The 17,963-nt window shown below is 41.2% G+C and overlaps 3 protein-coding genes across 4 annotated transcripts in view; 2 read left to right on the forward strand and 1 right to left on the reverse strand.

Moving 5' to 3' along the window:
- bysl (bystin-like) overlaps nucleotides 1-4,724 on the reverse strand; it is a 7,818-nt gene extending 3,094 nt beyond the window's left edge. The window contains exons 1-5 of the mRNA XM_046075805.1: nucleotides 4,236-4,724; nucleotides 3,574-3,730; nucleotides 3,306-3,444; nucleotides 1,434-1,567; nucleotides 1,169-1,329 (exon numbers count right to left, since the gene is read on the reverse strand). Coding sequence (XP_045931761.1) covers nucleotides 1,169-1,329; nucleotides 1,434-1,567; nucleotides 3,306-3,444; nucleotides 3,574-3,730; nucleotides 4,236-4,500 — 856 coding nt within the window. The 5' untranslated portion in view covers nucleotides 4,501-4,724. The remainder of the gene's footprint in view (nucleotides 1-1,168; nucleotides 1,330-1,433; nucleotides 1,568-3,305; nucleotides 3,445-3,573; nucleotides 3,731-4,235) is intronic.
- Nucleotides 4,334-6,940, forward strand: med20 (mediator complex subunit 20). The gene is made up of 4 exons (XM_046075833.1): nucleotides 4,334-4,894; nucleotides 5,179-5,324; nucleotides 6,175-6,428; nucleotides 6,505-6,940. The coding sequence occupies exons 1-4, from the start codon at nucleotides 4,881-4,883 to the stop codon at nucleotides 6,724-6,726; spliced, it is 636 nt and encodes a 211-aa protein (XP_045931789.1). The 5' UTR covers nucleotides 4,334-4,880; the 3' UTR covers nucleotides 6,727-6,940.
- A 1,442-nt stretch (nucleotides 6,941-8,382) lies between these two features.
- usp49 (ubiquitin specific peptidase 49) lies at nucleotides 8,383-17,697 on the forward strand. Of its 2 annotated transcripts, none has more exons than XM_046075792.1 (7): nucleotides 8,383-8,566; nucleotides 10,356-10,464; nucleotides 10,618-12,065; nucleotides 14,563-14,770; nucleotides 15,493-15,601; nucleotides 15,739-15,944; nucleotides 16,035-17,697. In XM_046075792.1, exons 3-7 carry the CDS (start codon nucleotides 10,683-10,685, stop codon nucleotides 16,136-16,138), a joined length of 2,010 nt encoding a protein of 669 aa, XP_045931748.1. In that variant the 5' UTR covers nucleotides 8,383-8,566; nucleotides 10,356-10,464; nucleotides 10,618-10,682; the 3' UTR covers nucleotides 16,139-17,697. The 2 variants fall into 2 exon arrangements, with proteins under 2 accessions (XP_045931748.1, XP_045931747.1); XM_046075791.1 differs by having other exon boundaries at nucleotides 8,384-8,566; nucleotides 10,356-10,460.
- The last annotated feature ends 266 nt before the right edge of the window (nucleotides 17,698-17,963 follow it).

A 17,963-nucleotide genomic window follows, 5' to 3' on the forward strand; every position in this document is an offset into this window, starting at 1 on the left:
CCTCAGACTGGGCCGAAGGTTTACCTTCCAACAAGACAATGACCCTAAGCACACCGCTAAAATAACGAAGGAGTGGCTTCACAACAACTCCGTGGCTGTTCTTGAATGGCCCAGCCAGAGCCCTGACTTAAACCCAATTGAGCATCTCTGGAGAGACCTGAAAATGGCTGTCCACCAACGTTTACCATCCAACCTGACAGAACTGGAGAGGATCTGCAAGGAGGAATGGCAGAGGATACCCAAATCCAGATGTGAAAAACTTGTTGCATCTTTCCCAAAACGACTCATGGCTGTATTAGATCAAAAGGGTGCTTCTACTAAATACTGAGCAAAGGGTCTGAATACTTATGACCATGTGATTTTTCAGTTTTTCTTTTTTAATAAATTTGCAAAAATTTCTACATTTCTGTTTTTTTCTGTCAAGATGGGGTGCTGAGTGTACATTACTGAGAAATAAAATGAACTTTTTTGATTTTTGGAAAATGGCTGCAATGAAACAAAGAGTGAAAAATTTAAAGGGGTCTGAATACTTTCCGTACCCACTGTGTGTGTACACACACACACAAAAAATACTATTAAACAAATTCTGTTTATATGCTATCTAAATAAGGTATACATGGGGCATACAGACATGGACTTTTTTTTTTTTTTTAAATTTAGGGAGTCAGGCTAGCATTTTCCTTTATCTCCAGAGCTTAGTGTTAAGTTACTCTTTAACAGGCACAACTGGGGCTTCAACTAACAATTATATTATATTCATTATTGATTAATCTGCCAATTACTTTCTTGATTAACTGATCTATAGATTGGTCAACAAAACATGTAAATGTGAAAAGTGTCCATTACATCATCTTAGAGCTCACAGTGATCAATGTGTCATCAAATATGGTGTTTTATCCAACCAACAGTCCAAAACCCAAATACATTTAATTTATTATAATGTAGGACAAAGAAAAGCAGTAAATTGTTTTCAAAAGCTGGAGCCAAAACAATTCGGGCATCATTGCTTCAAAAATGACTAAAACGATCAATATTTCAAATAGTTGTCAATACATTTTCCGTTGATCGACTAATTGATTAATTGACTTATCGTGGAGGCTCTAATGTCAATCTTTTTTTAATAAAGAAAACTAAATATCCTTTCAGATGGTGTAGCTTTCTGCCTCACCTTTAAACCACGCTCCTGGTTTGAACAGCGCCTTCTTCAGAGCGCTGTAGAGGTGAAAGTTGAGTTTCTTGTACTCTGCGATATCGTCACGTACTCGGGGCAGCAGCACCAGGTTGTAAAACCTCTGGGCCATTCGCTCTTTCAGATTGGAGGAGAAGATTCTATAACACAAACATGAAAGAAATACTTCATTGTACCATCTTGAAAATATATGCAGTAAACACAATGAACTGTCAAGCCATACCCAAACCATGTGGGGACTCACCTCGTTGCTTGGTACATGGCAGCCGCAGTCCAGGTCTCAGGCTCGGTCAAATAAAGAACCTGCTCCCAGTTGGAAAGTGCTGGGATTATTTTAAAAGCCTTCGGCAATTTACCGCTGCGATATTTTGACAGAACCTGAAGCAAAAGAACAGAAATGACAACATTTAACGGCTCTCTAGGAGACGTTCCCATTTACAGTCAGGCACTATATGGACACGTGTTTCACACTGTTTAGGTACTCCAGAGCAAGAGAACTCTTCACGAGATGTGTTCATTGATTAGTGAAAAACGCTTCCACCAATGAGCAGTGCTTGGTTGTATTCTACTTCTACGGTACTCTACCCCTCGGAAGTTGTCATGTCTAACTGTCTTACAATGACGTATGAAAGTTGATTTTAGTTCCTTTGTTTTCCTGGTGTAGGTTTTACAATGATACTGCCACACCCAAAGATGGATCTTTCAGATAAAGTTGTATTTACACTACATGCAACCGAAACCCTTCACTACATACAGGTGATCTCCCTTTTCTTTAACCTTTTTCACTGAGAGTCCAGCTCTCTTTTCAGGAACGCCGCGACCACACACAATCACTGAAGCAGCTGGGGTTGAGGGCTTTGCTCAAGGGCATCTGACTAGCGGTAAATGCAAGAACCCAGATTTTGGCCACCATGCTCATTTGGGTAATTATCTGACATAAAAAAAAACAACTGCCTGTTACATTTGTATGTAATTTAGATCACCTGCAGATGTTTACGGGTCTTTTTTTCTGTTGATCTGTGTGAAAAAAGCCTCTTTAGCTCTCCTTTCATTAAATGCTGTGAGACAATAAAACATAAAAACCTCCAAGCGAGTCAATGCTGTTTATTGACAATGTACCAGGCAGGTTGGTGATGGGGTATCACATGTATCAAAAGAGCCAGTTACACACAGGACCAACTGAAACTAAAAACCATGATAAAGTGTCTTTATACGTTTTTTGGCCACCACGAGCCTCTGAAACTCTACTGGAGGGTGTCTTGATGATGGTGTTGATGGCGTCGTCTATCTCCAAAATCTCTTACTGGTCATCAACTAGGTTGAGATCTGGAGTGTGACAGTCATAGCATATGACTGTGTGATATGACATCACACAGCACAATGCCTAAGATGTCGCAAGTTTTGAGGGAGCGTGCAATTGGCATGCTGACTGCAGGAATGTCCATCAGAGCTGTTGCCTGTGAATTGAATGTTAATTTCTCTACCATAAGCCGTCTCCAAAGGTGTTTCAGAGAATTTGGCAGTACAACCAAACGGCCTCACAACTGCAGACCATGTGTAACCACACCAGCCCAGGACCTCCACATTCAACATGTTCACCGCCAAGATCGTCTGAGACCAGCCACCTGGACCGCTGCTAACAATCGGTTTGCATAACCAAAGAATTTCTGCACAAACTGTCAGGAACCGTCTCAGGGACGCTCATCTGCATGCTCGTCTGCGTGAGGCAAATGAAACTGCACATTTTCAAGTGGCCTTTTATTGTGGCCAGCCTAAGGCAAACCTGTACAATACCCAAGCTGTCTGATCAGCATCTTGATATACCACACCTGTGAGGTGGAGGGATTATTTCGGCAAAGGAGAAGTGCTCATCAACACAGATTTGGACAGATTTGTGAACAATATTTGAGAGAAATAGGCCTTTTGTGTACATAGAGAAAGTCTTAGATCTTTGAATTCAGCTCATGATGAATGGGGGCAAAAACAAAAGTGCTGCATGTATAATTTTGTTCAGTGTATTAAATAACCCTTTGTGCCCTGTATTGAAGCTTGCATTCATTTGTTTTTCATTTAGCCGATGTTATGCGCTGACTTTAAGACAACTGACGTAACTCACCTTGCTGACACCTCTGTACACTTCTATTATCCTCGGGTCCAGCTGGGGCATTGGACATCCCGACACCTCTGACATTACTGTCCCTACCTCAGTCTGTTTCTCTGTAATCTTCTCCATGATGATATCAGCTAAGGTCCGTCTACAGAGAACACACAGAGAAAACACAGCTAAGCATTTAAAGTAGAAATGGAGCTCATGGTGTGCGGTCATTTAAAACCAATCCCTACGGCTGGTTTCAAGATACAGTCGGGGTGATGTTGCAACTTGCCTCATTGGAGGGTTTTTATTCATGAACATCTCGATGGCCTTCTCGTCGTCAGGGTCGACGACGACTTCGGTGTCACACTCAACATCACCGTCGACAGCACCTGCTGCTCCCAGTGCTGGCCACTCCTCGTCAGAGTCTGCATCCTGAGCGTCAGACCCTAAAATTTGATCACAAGATAAAGACACACTCGTACTGTACTCTTTAAGATATGACACTTCATAGTCATCTTTATATATCTTTTGTGTGGTGATTTTACACTTTACACCTGACTGGACTTGAAGTGATGCTGCTTGATTCAGTCAACGATCTGAAGGAGCTTTACACTAGTAAACGTATTCAACGTGTACACTTAAGTAGATTTGTGTGATGTGTCAAGGTGTTGTTACTTTTGGAAAATAAAGTTTCTTTCACCAATACCGTGTAGTATAATTTACTGAATAGTTACTATTGAACATGTAAAACTACTGACACGTTCACTGAAGTACTTGCACATTGACTATATCCTCAATAAGCGTGCTTCTATGAACTAGCCCTGTCGCACCAGACTTTATTCAAATATCTACCAATTTTAATGCATTTCACGCAAAACAGAACTTAAGACATTTTCAATAATGTGGCTGCAGTAACGTTACATATTGACGAGGACAGACCACCAACATTACCGAGAACAGTGATTGGTGCTTTCTTCTTCTCTGCTGGCGGGCCATATTCGGTCTGAAGCTCCTCTTGTTGAATTCGGGCCTGTTGTAAGATCTTCCGCGACAGACGCTCGTCTACGTATGTGTCTTCGTTTTCTGCCCGGCTGTCTCTGATCTTCACCCGGCCCCGGGCTCGGACCGTGTCCGCCTGCAGAATCTGGTCCGCGAGCGCCACGGCTCCTCCGCTCCTCTCTCCTCCTCCGCCTCTGGACTTCTTCACTTTCGGCATCGCTGTTGTTTGACCAAAGATCTAGCTACAATATTTAAGTTTTTTGTTGCCACCTAAAGTATATAAGTAACAATTACTGTAAACAGTCACTTGCTCAACACGTGCGGACTTCCATTACCGAGAGAAGTGACGTAATTTACGTCACGTAACACCGAAACGTATTTAACCTGCAAAAATGTAGCGCAGTGTTAGCTGTTTTAGTTGTTCAACTAAATTGTTTAATTGTCTACGCTTTGTGATTATCCAGCATCATGAATTGTCATGAATGGTTGTTTAAAATCTTAAAAACTCTTAATAGATTTAACTCTACCGGAAGACTCACTTTTCACCCGGAAGTATTCATCCGGAAGCCCTGAAAACAATTGTGAAGCAAAACATCAATGGGGGTCACTTGGTGAGATAATTACTCTGATTTTTAGCTATATTTTAAAATATATAAATATATTTGTCATACTATATTTACACTCTTTCCTTACTTTACACATAGCTTCATCCTGAGCATCTCGCCTCAGCCATCGCACATATTTTCATTCACACAATGCTCTGCAAAACAGGGAGCCGGGTCCGATAACCCTACATGCTTATAAATAAAATCACATTTGACTTTGCTTCTCAGTCCATCCCGACAGGTTACGCAGATGTTTCAGAACACTTTGTGGTGCTGTGTCTGTCCTGCAGTGTGTGCCAGGTGCCTGTGACGGAGGGGAAGAGTGTGCAGCAGACAGTGGATATCCTGCACAAGAAACTGGAGCAGCTGGGTGCTGTGAAGCAGGGCAGCTTCTGTGTAGACTGTGAGACTTACCATGCAACAGGAAATGTCAGCGGTAATGTTTCATTCTCTGCTTTTTCTTTGAGCACCAGATTTACTAAGCTCGTTGTGATTGTCTAAGAACATTGGAAGACAGCAAATCTTTATATTTCAAGCATTCCTCATCGTGCTGAGTAGGAATAGGGGATATTCCGGCAATTTAGTATTGCCCTTCCATAAAGTTGGGAGACATATTAGATACAGATTTTAAAATAAGAATGGTGATAGTCCAAGCAGCAGAAGCGCAAGATATCCTGACTTGTAGTTCATAATATTGCTCCAAAATCCCTGAATCCTACTGTCCTGCGGCGCAAGAGCGACATTCTTTAAAACCCTCCCTGCCTGATAAAGTGTTATGGCTTTCAATATCCTCAATTTGTAACACAGTTTCTGCTACAAGATTTGAAGTCTCAATCCAGAGTTATTTTGTCTTTTGAAAGCTCCCTTCAGAGCCACAGATGTTTTCACAGGCTGTGTTACTCTTAGTGACCGTTTAGCTGGTATCCATTAAGTATTAAATAGATTAAGTGCTATCATCAACGCCAAAATAAAACATAATACCTTAAACATGAAGATCCTGTGTTCAGAAATTTAAGTGTCAGCATTCATGTGCAAGAAAATACTGTCTTATGTCTTACAAGTATTGTTGTGAAAACTTTAAACAGCTCCATAAACTGCTATATAGTTAATTATGCTGCTGGCTTATTTAAAATTGTTCAAATTAAACAATTCATCATATTTTAAAAGTTTCTACTACAAGTGTTAATTGTAAAAAATGTAATTGAAAATAATTAGTTAGGTGGCAATACTTCTAAACTGTACAAAAGTACAGTACTTGAGTGAATACACCTATTTTTCTATTACAGGTCAGCCCTCCAAGCTCTTATACGTGATGCACAACTCTGAGACTCCCCTGAGCTGCCTGGCTCTGTTTGAAGGCGGACCCTGCCTGGTAGCCGACGCAAACTTTGACGTTCTCATGGTGAAGCTAAAAAGTCACTTCCAAAATGCCAAGGCGCACAAGGTGGAGTGTCGTGGCTCTAGATACCGCTACTGTGACTTCTTGATCAAAGTTGGTACTGTGACAATGAGCTCCAGTGCCAGAGGGATATCAGTAGAGGTATGTAGTTAGATGAAAAGTAGAAAGACATGACATTTTATCACTGTGACTGCATTAACTCTGTGTGTTTCCTCAGGTGGAGTACTGTCCTTGCGTGGTTCCAGGGGACTGCTGGAATCTCACTAAAGAGTTCATGCAGTCCTTTCTCGGCTCCAACGTCCCCGAACTGCCGTCTGTGTTTGCTGCCAAGCCTGAAGGACTCTTCGCACCGGCAGACTGTGTTGACACCATGACTCAGTACCTGGAGTTGTTCAACAAACTTCGTAAACTGCAAATCCCAGGAAGTAACGTGCGTTGAGTGTCAGTGGCAATGGAGAGATCTATTTTTTTACGTTTGTGTCGAAGTTGCTTTAATTCTGGTCCTGTGGATCAGCATGGTATGCAGGCAGTTTTGAAACCTTGAGCTTTTTGTATTTCCACTTCAAGAGCCTCAACATTGCATTATTAAACCTTCCTATTTGATGAAAGCATCTTGTATTAAAAAAGACCTAGCGGGGAACAATAGCTATAAACTCTGTGTTTCTGACAGTTTTTACAGTAATGATCCTTTTATGATGACACACATACTTCATATGTCCTCTTGGTGGGGTTGTAACCTCCTCTAGAGATGTTGCAGCTGGCACATTTTTAGCTGAGAGCAAAACTACACATGATTGAGAGTTTTCTAACTGGCTTATCTTATTACATTTCCTGTGGGTGGTGGCTAAAGGCTTATGTTTAATTAGTTAATAAAGTTTTGAACAGGAAAGATCTTACTGAAGTACACACAATGAGGACCAGATAGTACAGTTCACTGATGGTCTATATTCAATAGACTTTTTCATGATAGATTATTAGAGATAATGAATGTCAAAATGTCTTCCATGAAAAAGATAAGATAAGATAACAAAAACTTTTTTAATGGTCCACAGTGGGAAATAGAGAAAGTAAAAAGAAATTAATAATAAGAGGTATGTAAAACTAAAATATCAATAGAAGAAACAGTATTTTGAGACAAAATTACACGGTAAAGTGAGAGTGGTGTTATTGATAGCAGCAAAGTCAGCAAGCCTATGGAAACAGTGCACCAGACTAATGAAGTAAATACTCTTTCTGTATTAATATAGAGATATAACACTGAATATAGTGCAAAAGTCAATGTAACATACTGTAATGTATTAGTAAGGTGGCAATCAAGCCTACAAGATGTCTGATCACGAAAAATAAGTGGGGATTGCATATATGTCCAGGATCTTAAAATGCTGCTTTTATTTTAAATAATTGTCCGATAATGTCATATATACAACTCAGAAAGGGGCCATCCTGCATATTGTATACTTGTACTTTTGAGGAGTTTGACCTGTAACAGGGTATGTTTACATTGTGTTATTGTGCTACTTCAGCTGAAGTAAGGGATCTGAATTCTTCTGCCACTGCTGGTGTATGACAGGTCGACATGTCCACTGTGAGACAGGTCTATTTGACAAGGAAGAAAGTATGAATGGTAGTAAATAAATAAAAGGCTGGCAGAGTCGTACACAAGATGCCTGCCATGATGCGTCTACGAAGTACTGAATAACGGGTCAAAACGTTTATATACAAAATGTGTTTCATTTTCTAATGCTACTAGAATGGGTTAACTTATTAAAATTAGTCTGTAACTATAACACAATAAATTGTGGGAAAGGCGATGGTCTGACCACTTTCCATACCCAGTGCATGTTTTTAGAAGCCTTGTGCTGGATTACTACTTTACACTAGTTTCACCCAGTGATATCTTGAATCACAATTATTTGCAGTGGTAGAGGCCCCGAGTGTAGGTTTAGAAACAAGTCCCTGCCACATGACAGCTTCAACACCAGATTCAGTTAATGATGTGCTTCAAAGCAAATCGGGGCTCTCGGGGACTCCGGGGTCAGTTGTCCTCTTTGCGGTCTAGCCTCGGTTATTGTTCCATGTGGCCTCGGTAGGTGGACTGACGGACGGTCCATCCTGCTGCCTGTTGTTCAGCCTTTCCGCCAATGAGAGCCCGGCTGCCGCTCAGTCCCGGTCCAATGAGAGCAGCGGGGTCTGGGCTCGGATCGAGAGTTGGGTTGTTCAATCTGTGAGGAGGACAACAACCAGCTCTGAGTGTACCGGATGGATGGATGTTGGCGATGGTAACGTTACCCAGATTTTTCCATTATTATCAGATGTTTCAAATGCCGTACGGCACACTGATAAGGCCCGGCATTAATGTGCACTCCATTAACCGGCTTTCTGTGATGAAAGTCACCAGGGAGTCTTTAAACCATTAACGGCGCAGGTCGCTAGCGAGCTAAGCCGTGCCGTGTTAACTGTTAGTTAACGTTAGCGACCAACAACAACCGTTAGACGTTAACTTCGATTGTCCTCAGCAAACGCGCTAGCCGTGCAGCTAACGCTAGCTACTGTGGCGAGCTAATAACATAAATGTTAGCCACTTGGTGTCAAACGAATCATCTGTGTTTTAACAAAGTAAATTATTAGGTAAGACGGCAAAATGCTAGACAGCGCTAATCCTGTGCAGAGTTGCCGTAGCTAGCGGTTAGCGGCTTTGGCTAACTTAGTGCTCGCTTAGGCTGCCTCGGACCAACAAAGTTATTGGATGTTCCTGGAGAGAGGCTGTGTGACTGCTCTTTGTTCTGGCTCAACATGAGGATTGTGGGGTAGCTTAGCATGGCGTGAGGAGCCAGCCGGTCGGATCCAGACAACATGTTTTAAAACACGGACAGACGCAGTTTGGGTTATTGTAACATTTGTGAATATCACACACGTTAATAGACACTTAAAGCACAACATGGCACAGCACGGTTTGGGTGTGTAGCTCGGGGGAAACCAGATGCACCGGCATCCAAGTTAATGGTAACCTTTCGTTAAAATTGTACGTTAGTTTTAAAAGTAGCAGGTGATTTACACAAAGCAAGAAGAATGGTGTAGCACAGAGCTGGTGCTGGTGAGGTGGACAATTAACTACATTTACCACATCATTTAAATGGACAGACAGCCATTCTCCTTCATGTCAACATCTCTGCCTGTCAGTTTGGCCGTTTAAGAGCTTTAAATATTGTCTGTATGGAAATGAGCACCATATATCGTGTTTGACCAGGAGGGTATAAATTCAACATATAAAAGACTTCAAAAGACCTTATCATTACCAGCCCATTTATGCACCATAACAAATGACTGTATTTTCACTTTAAACTATACTGTGTTTTCTTTTAACTGCAATAGTTGCCAATGATCTGTACTAATAATACAATCTAATGTCAAGTGAAGGTTATTTGTATAGTCCAATATTGCTTACAATGTCTGAATGGGCGTTACAGGCCCACAATATCAGTGGTATGCCACCACTCAGTCCAAGCGCTCTCTGAACTCCCTAAAGCACATAAAGGAAGAAAGGTATTGTATGAAATCGTCTGCTCCAAGCCCCGCATTCATCAAGTGGTTTTTACATATAGTATATAGCATGTCTAGAGTCAAAAGCAAAACCACAGTCAAACTGTGAGACCCCATTTTGTTTAGAAGTTTTGTAGTCCCATCAGTTTCAGGGTCTGTTGTTGTCTTTAATAAATTGTTCAAATTAGTCTAAGTTTCTGAATCCACATTAGGAAAACATTAGACGTTCTGGTAGACACTATTATAAAGGATCTAATATTGTCCCACAGTAGTGGATACCCTCTTTTAAAGTGTGTGTTCTTGAGAACTTCATAAATGCTGGGTAGCTTTGAAGAGGGGAAATATGTTGTTTTATGGTAAATACCTTTATTTGTATTTTTGTAAAATGTAATTTATGTAGTTATTGGTGTTCCAGGTTTTGGTGCAGTATCCTATTATTTAATTTTAAAATCTGCTTTTTTTGTGTAATTAACCAGAGTCCTGCTGCAACTATGCACTATTTGATTTGATTTTATCCCTGTTTCTCAGAATGTAGCTGTTGGTGCCGGTGGTGACAGCGGACATGGAAAATGCATGTTGCTGATGAGTTCTCTTCAGATGTGATGTATTGTCTCAAACCTGATCAAGTTTACAGTAGGTATACATTTTAATTTAATTTAATTTGAATAATTGAGACTGGTTATAGTGTACATCGGGACAGGCGCAGCATGTGTTTATCAGTGCTTTCATTGGATTGTATGGTCAGATTTTAATCTTACTTTCTTTTTTTCCCCTATAAATCTTACCCCAGAATGAGCTGCAGCTTGGTTACAGGACGTGTGTCCTATCACTGAGGCCACATGTGTATCTGGAGAGATGGATCGTTGTAAACACGTGGGTCGCCTTCGTCTCGGCCATGACCATTCCATCCTCAATCCACAAAAATGGCGCTGCGTCGACTGCAGCACCACTGATTCAGTGTGGGCCTGCCTCAAGTGCTCCCACGTGGCCTGTGGACGTTTCATGGAGGAGCACTCGCTCAAACACTTTCAGGAGTCACAACACCCACTGGCTATGGAGGTGCGTGAGCTGGATGTCTTCTGTTTTGCCTGTGGAGACTATGTACTCAATGATAACGCAGAGGGAGACCTCAAACTCCTGAGAGGGGCGCTCTCTACTGTTCGCAGCCCAGGTAGACGCTCACTACGCTCCTCGACTGGGGAAGGGGGGCCACAGCCCGCCATGCAGCTGGCCTTGCGTCACAGGAGGAAAGCACTTCTAGGGAAGATGCTTCAGATGTGGATCAACAAACATCAGGAGCTGCAGAATCAGCGTGAAGAGAAACTTGAGGAAGCTAGAAGACAAAAAAAAGAGGTAAAACGGAGACTCATGGAAGAGCTTGGCAATGTCCCTCCCAGAAAGAGTGCTAGGCTTCTTACTCAGGCGCCACGTTCTACCATCACACTCATTCCTCGCAAATTCCGCGACCCTCCAGAACGCCTACCTCCTCCTCCCAAGAAGCCTTCTCTTCTAACCCTGTCCCGTAAGGCTCCTCAGAATGGCAGAGCTGCTAAACTGAGGAGGTACTACTCAACACACACGGTAACCCGCCGGAGACTCGCTCCAGGTGTCACTGGTCTGCGCAACTTGGGGAACACATGCTACATGAACTCAATATTGCAAGTGCTGAGCCACCTGCAGAAATTCAGGGAGTGTTTTCTCACTTTGGACCTGTGCGAGACTGAGGAGCTGCTGGCCAAGACCAATCACTCCCAGGGCGTGAAGGGTGTGACAGGAGGTGTAGTCAGCAGTGGTAACGCAGCACTGTCAGGATACCCTCTTGGACGCATGGGGAAGGCAGGCTGCTGGAATTTGCCCGAGGGCAAAAAAGAAAGTGTGCCACCTTCCCCACAGGCTGCGGAGTTGGTCCAGCCCAAGGAGCCTCGCTGCTCCACCCGCCAGCAGATGTCTCTGTGCCATGAGTTACATACACTTTTCAGGGTCATGTGGTCAGGCCGGTGGTCTTTAGTGTCTCCCTTTGCCATGCTGCACTCTGTGTGGAACCTCATTCCAGCTTTCCGTGGATACGACCAACAGGACGCCCAGGAGTTCTTGTGCGAGCTGCTGGACAAGGTGCAGCAGGAGCTGGACACAGAGGGGTCCAAACGCAGGATAGTTATCCCCATCACAAAGAGAAAACTATCCAAGCAAGTGCTAAAGGTTCTTAACACCATCTTTCATGGGCAGCTACTCAGCCAGGTGAGACTGTCAACACACCAGATATGTGATGATGTAAACCTTTTATAGTAGGGATGCACCGAATGTTTGGCCACTGAAATTAATGGGCCGAAAATAGCAAAAAAAACACTTTTGTGTTCGGCCTAATAAGTCAAAAGACAGATTTTTTATTATTTTTTTTTTATTTTACCGAACAATTACGTTGACATGTCGGCAGTGTGGAAGAATTTAAAGTGTCAGAGAAAGACGGAAAAATCGCCGTTTGCAGACACTGTTCTGCTGAATTGTCTCCTAGCACATCCACTCCATCTGTGGCTGACGGTCTGACCCGCTTTGACTGTTTCTGTCACTTGTTTCTGAGAAGGTGATTAAGCTAGCCGCACCTACTTTTGGAGTGCACACGTATTTAAGCCTTTGTGGTAACTGAAACAGACGAGAGCAGCTGACAGGCAGGTTAGCGTCATTTTCTCTCTTTACAAAGACAAGTGTTGCAGTATGAGAGTCCAACCTGAAGCGAGGCTACGAAGTCTTCATGTTACGCGATAGAACCACATACAACATTATTTAACAAATTGGGTTGGACTTGATAAATTTAGCGCGATGATACACATGTGACAACGTCCGGTTTTAAAAATAAGGTGTCTACAGTATGGAAATAAGATTAATTGGATTATATTCACAGAAAGTATAAAACATATTACATGTGTACATTAAAAGTAAATGGACACATGTAATTTACTTTGCCAGACCCTCTTGGGCCTCGGGCCCACCCACCATAGTCTCTCCGAATCCTGTGGGAAACACTGAGTAAAAAGCACATTTTAACTATTTAATTTATGCAGTGGTTAAAAAAAAAAAAAGGCAAAAATGTGAACGTACTTGTTCGGTATTCGGCAAATTTTCATTTCGGTGCATGCCTATTGTGATTTGTATTATTTGTTCTCCCTAACCTGCCCATTCTGGCTTTTCTTGCTGCCCTTATCTATCTCTGATATAAACAAATGACAGCGTGATTACCAAATAATGTGTTCCACAGAAATACAGTGGCCACTAATATTGATTATTTCTCCATCTGCGCAAGAATACTCAATTGCACTTGAAATTCATATTTCAAAAAAAGAAATTAATATTTTTGTTATGCTTTAAAAAAAAACAAATCTCCACTTATTTTCTAAAATGAAGACCAAGACTAGTGCTGTGTCTCAGTTAGCACCCTTCCATATTACACTTGATATTTTGAGTGAATTAGTGCATTCACACTGATAAGTACGGCAAAATGCAGTGCACTGTGAGTACCTGGATGGTACACTCATAACGGTAAAAAGTTGAGTGCAGAACGCTGGACTCTTCTCACCTTCAAATGTCGCCATCTTGGCTATGTAGCAGAAGGGGAGGGACCACCAACCCATTTTCAAACTTGTGAAAATGGCAGCTGTGGAAGCTGCAGCAGTTGCAGTTGTAAAAGTACAAGTTATGTCTAGGGCTGAATGATTTTGAAAAATATCTAGTTGAAAATTAATTATTTTGACTTATATTGCATTGCAATATGATTTGCGATATTGAAGGGAGATATCGATGAATTGGTACCAAACAAAGATGTTTTCTTAAGTCTGTAGAATATGATGTGTAGGCTAGGACATTTAATAAACATATTTAATTTGAATTGGTATATTTACACACATTTCACCTTTTAACAAATATTGTGCCTCCTGCAAAAATTACACGTCATATTGCGATTTTGATAAAATTTTGATTAATTGTTCAGCCCTAGTACGTTGTGCTGCTACGTACTTAGGGCTGGACAATAAAACAATAATGATAATTATCGCAATATAATTTTCCTCAAAAACAATATAACAAATGTTCAGTATATCGTCAATAAATGCTTGATTTAATTCATTTGAATCACGAAGTATTAGCACTTAATTTTTCTATTAGGATATTTATTTTGTTGAAGAAAAGGGACTGAAAAAAGATTTACTAATCATATTTATTTATTTTTATTTTTTTATCATAATTGTTTTGAATGTTCTACATCAGATTTGTGAAGTGATCCACTGTTTGGCATCAAGTGTTTTTCACGTTCAGACCATAAAGAAAAGTTTAACCACGCAATTAACCATCTGGTTTCTTCAATTTTCACTCAAAAATCTTTAAACTTGAAAGAAATAATGATTTGACATTCATCGTACAATTACAATACAATTATCGATATCGAATGGTATGAAATGTTTTTATCGTGATAACAAGGCGGGCAGATGTTGGCGATAATTATCTGCCGCCATTGAAAAGAAGAAGAAGCAGTCAAATATTGCCATTGTCATTTCAGGTAGTGGACAAAGGCTGCGTTTGATTTGAGACAACCCTACTCTGTCGATATTCACGCACTAATTGCATAGTGTACGCAGTGTACTGCATGTTAATGTGCTAACGGAAGTATCCAAACTGAGACGCAGCTTTGGTGTCATTAATCAGTCATTCACCTGTTTTTCTTCTCTTCTCGCTGTGTGTTTTGTAGGTGACGTGTCTGTCCTGTAAGCACAAGTCTAACACAGTTGAGCCATTCTGGGATTTGTCTTTGGAGTTTCCAGAGCGATACCACAGCATAGACAAAGGCTCAGGCTCTACAGCTTACCAGCGCAGCTGCACCCTCACTGAGATGCTGTCCAAGTTTACAGAGATGGAGGCTCTTGAAGGAAGCATCTACGCCTGTAACCACTGCAACAGTTAGTACAACAGTTAGTACTTTGCAAAAGTTGGCAGGTTATGAAAGCATTTCCAAAACATTTTCATTTACCTGTTAAGCTTTACCCTCCACAGCTGGAGTTGGATAAATCTGAATTAATTTAGGATGCCTTATTTCACAGAATTTAAATGCATTACATTTTATTTTTATTTTAAAGTATTTTTTTCTGATTCTGTCTTATTAAGACTTGCGTACAAAAAACTAAAATCCATATCTGACAATGATAATGCTGTGTTCAGCATACTTATGCAAATAATCTTCCTTTAGAAAAGGAAATTGGATTTTGAGAGCAGAAGATATTAGTGCCCAGAGGGATTTTGTTTAAATGACATGAATGAAAAATTTTAAAAAGTCACTTTTGATTCTGCATTTTGAGCAGTTCATTCAGTTTTGAGTGAGAGGCAGCGCCTCCAGCAGTGGGCCAACGTTTCCCCTCTGAGTGACCGAGCAGGGAACGAGGACGGTGACTTGTTTGTGGAGTGAGGAGTGTTAGACCACTGCTGACGGCTTTGGAGGAGGACAGGGACTTGAATACTAGGCTGGCAGCCTTTATGGTAGCCACGCAAAATGTCTTTTTGCAAAGCCTGATATAGTGCAGGAAAGTGTGTCACTTCTGCACTGCAACAAAGCCTCACTTCAGTAATATGCATTTGAATTGATTTGTGGATTAACTTGCCATCTCACTGTTTCATGGTTTGTCAGAAAGAAGACGGAAATCATCCCACAAACCCTTAGTTCTGTCAGAGGCACGTAAGCAGCTTCTGATATACCGTTTACCTCAGGTTCTACGGCTGCACCTCAAACGCTTCAGGCAAGTTTCTCTACAGGCTGAGTATCTTAATAACCTTTTATAAGCATTTAAAACCGTCTGAGAATCCCACTGTTGTTGCTTTTTTTGTTGCTGCTTGTGAATCCTTGTGACGCTAACTAGTTCCTGTTGTATGGCAGATGGTCGGGGCGGAACCATAGGGAGAAAATCGGCGTCCATGTGGCCTTTGACCAAGTTTTGAACATCAAACCATACTGCTGCACAGGCTCAGGTCACTCTGTCCACAGAGGAGGCTACACCTACGATCTGTCTGCTGTAGTGATGCATCACGGTAAAGGCTTCGGCTCAGGGCACTACACCGCATACTGCTACAATACAGAAGGAGGTGAGGAAGAGACTTGGCCCAGATCAACCTATGAAGCCCTGTTGTTCTGCCGCATATTTAACCTTTTCTATTTTGTCTTTGCATCTTCAGGTTTCTGGGTCCACTGTAATGACTCTGAGATGAAGGTTTGCAGTGTGGAGGAAGTGTGCAACACTCAGGCCTATATTCTCTTCTATACCCAGAGGTCTGCCTAGGTACCTCTCGCTGTGATGTCGACCTGTGCGTGGCAACTAAAGGCTGCATTTATGAAAATGTTCGCTGATGTTTTCCCAGATGTCATTTAAACAATCACTTGAAAATGATTTACTAAAAAAAGATGGCAATGAGGGCAGCAGGACAGCCACAATCATGAGTCAAGGTGAACATTTTAGTAACATAATCCAGATGACAAAGACGATCATAATGGTATACACACTGTCATCTAGCCAGGAAAATGATTGGTGAATTTGAATTAAAATATTCTAATGGACATCTTTGGATTATGTTTGATTTTTAACAAAAACAAAAATACATCAAAAACCTTTTCATAAATGAGGCCGCAGGTTTCTCAACCTGTGGGACCAGCATTTTGGTTAATGGCCTGAAGACTGTGGCAGCAGGTCCGACTATGTCCTGCTGAACACCAAGTTGTGTGTCTGTTTTTTTTTTTTTTTAAAACAATCGGGCTCATGTCTGTTGAGTCTGGAACCTACCAGGCGCTCTCCTGAGACAGCATTTTACATTCAAGTGCAACACGGATTCTGGATTCTGGACAATAATGTTGTTCATGTGCGTTTTATATACAACTAAATTTGATGCCAATGCACTAAATATAAGAAGTACATATCTCAACAACATTGTATAGTTCCACTAGATGAAAGGAATCCTAGTGACAGAAGTCCAGATTCTGTGTTGCCTCCTGTTGCTTTCTTAATTATTGTGAAATGTCACTTCTGGAAACTTTTAATACTCATCCCTGTGTCATTTGTGTTTCATCATGTCCTCTCCTCAAGTGTACTGCTGTGACTGGATACTGTGTCCTGCGCTCTCAGTGAACAGGAATAGTTTTGGTTTTTGTTTATTTTGTAGTCATTCTATTTTTCACTTCCATGAAAAGAAGCAAAAAGTACGAGTTTCAGACACACGATTGATGATGAGTGATGGAAAGCTGCACTTTTGAGGAGGGGCTACTATTGTTGGTCCTATCTTTGTGATTGTTTATCTTTAAGCTCCTGTATCTTTAAATGGCACCTCCTCCTGTGGTGTAACGGTGAGATAAGTCTTACCCCGGGTCGGAGACGCTGCACCTGTGTTTAAACTGCAGGAGATGGAAAAATGAGCGAAAGGGCAGACTGTGATACTTAAGAATGTTGTTTCTGGGAGACTTGGGGTACCCATTTTGAGTTGAGCACCTGAAAGCAATATATTGTACATCTTGCATCTTGACAGGAAATTAAGATAAAATCAGGAATTCTTCTGCTTGTTATACAATGTTTTTTTCTACTCTGCTGTTTCTATCAAGGTCTTTAGAATTTGCTAGGTAATCAAGAAAAATTTGTGTTTGATATGAGTCAAATGCAAAATACATTTGTGAACTCTGTAAAAGTTGGAACAATCTAATGACGATGAATGTCTTACTTTTTAGTGGTCAGGTGTGGCCATGCCACTGGCTCTGATCCCGTTGAGTTCTGTCTTGTACTGTAAGAATACCTGTCATAAATGTAATGGTCACATGGGTTTTGCCTGACAGTAATTATTAAAAAGACAAAGCAAATTTGAAAAAAACTTTGAGTGTTCATTCAAGAGCGATCATTTTAAAGTGTCTTAAAAGTTGGAGGATGTTTGAGTGTTTTTACTCCCTCAGCTGTCTGCAACATCTGTGTTGATAGCATTATTGGAAGATACTACATATGTGTGGAGTGTACATAAATGGAGTCAGGCAAAGTGTTGGCAATCATCTTTTCACAAATGTAGCATCATAACAGAAAATGGATACAGAACTGAAATAATCCACAGGATTAGCAGATGGATACACAGTTG

The sequence above is a fragment of the Micropterus dolomieu genome, linkage group LG18, assembly GCF_021292245.1.
Source record: "Micropterus dolomieu isolate WLL.071019.BEF.003 ecotype Adirondacks linkage group LG18, ASM2129224v1, whole genome shotgun sequence".
Classification (NCBI taxonomy): Eukaryota; Metazoa; Chordata; class Actinopteri; order Centrarchiformes; family Centrarchidae; genus Micropterus; species Micropterus dolomieu.

Excerpts from the sequence above, each read along its gene's own strand:
- med20 (XM_046075833.1), top strand. Across the intron at positions 5,325-6,174 it reads TGCAACAGGAAATGTCAGCG|GTCAGCCCTCCAAGCTCTTA; the intron begins GTAATGTTTCAT and ends TTTCTATTACAG. Across the intron at positions 6,429-6,504 it reads CCAGAGGGATATCAGTAGAG|GTGGAGTACTGTCCTTGCGT; the intron begins GTATGTAGTTAG and ends GTGTTTCCTCAG.
- usp49 (XM_046075792.1), top strand. The coding sequence starts at position 10,683 with ATGGATCGTTGTAAACACGTGGGTCGCCTTCGTCTCGGCCATGACCAT. Across the intron at positions 12,066-14,562 it reads ATGGGCAGCTACTCAGCCAG|GTGACGTGTCTGTCCTGTAA; the intron begins GTGAGACTGTCA and ends TGTGTTTTGTAG. Across the intron at positions 15,945-16,034 it reads CTGCTACAATACAGAAGGAG|GTTTCTGGGTCCACTGTAAT; the intron begins GTGAGGAAGAGA and ends TTGCATCTTCAG.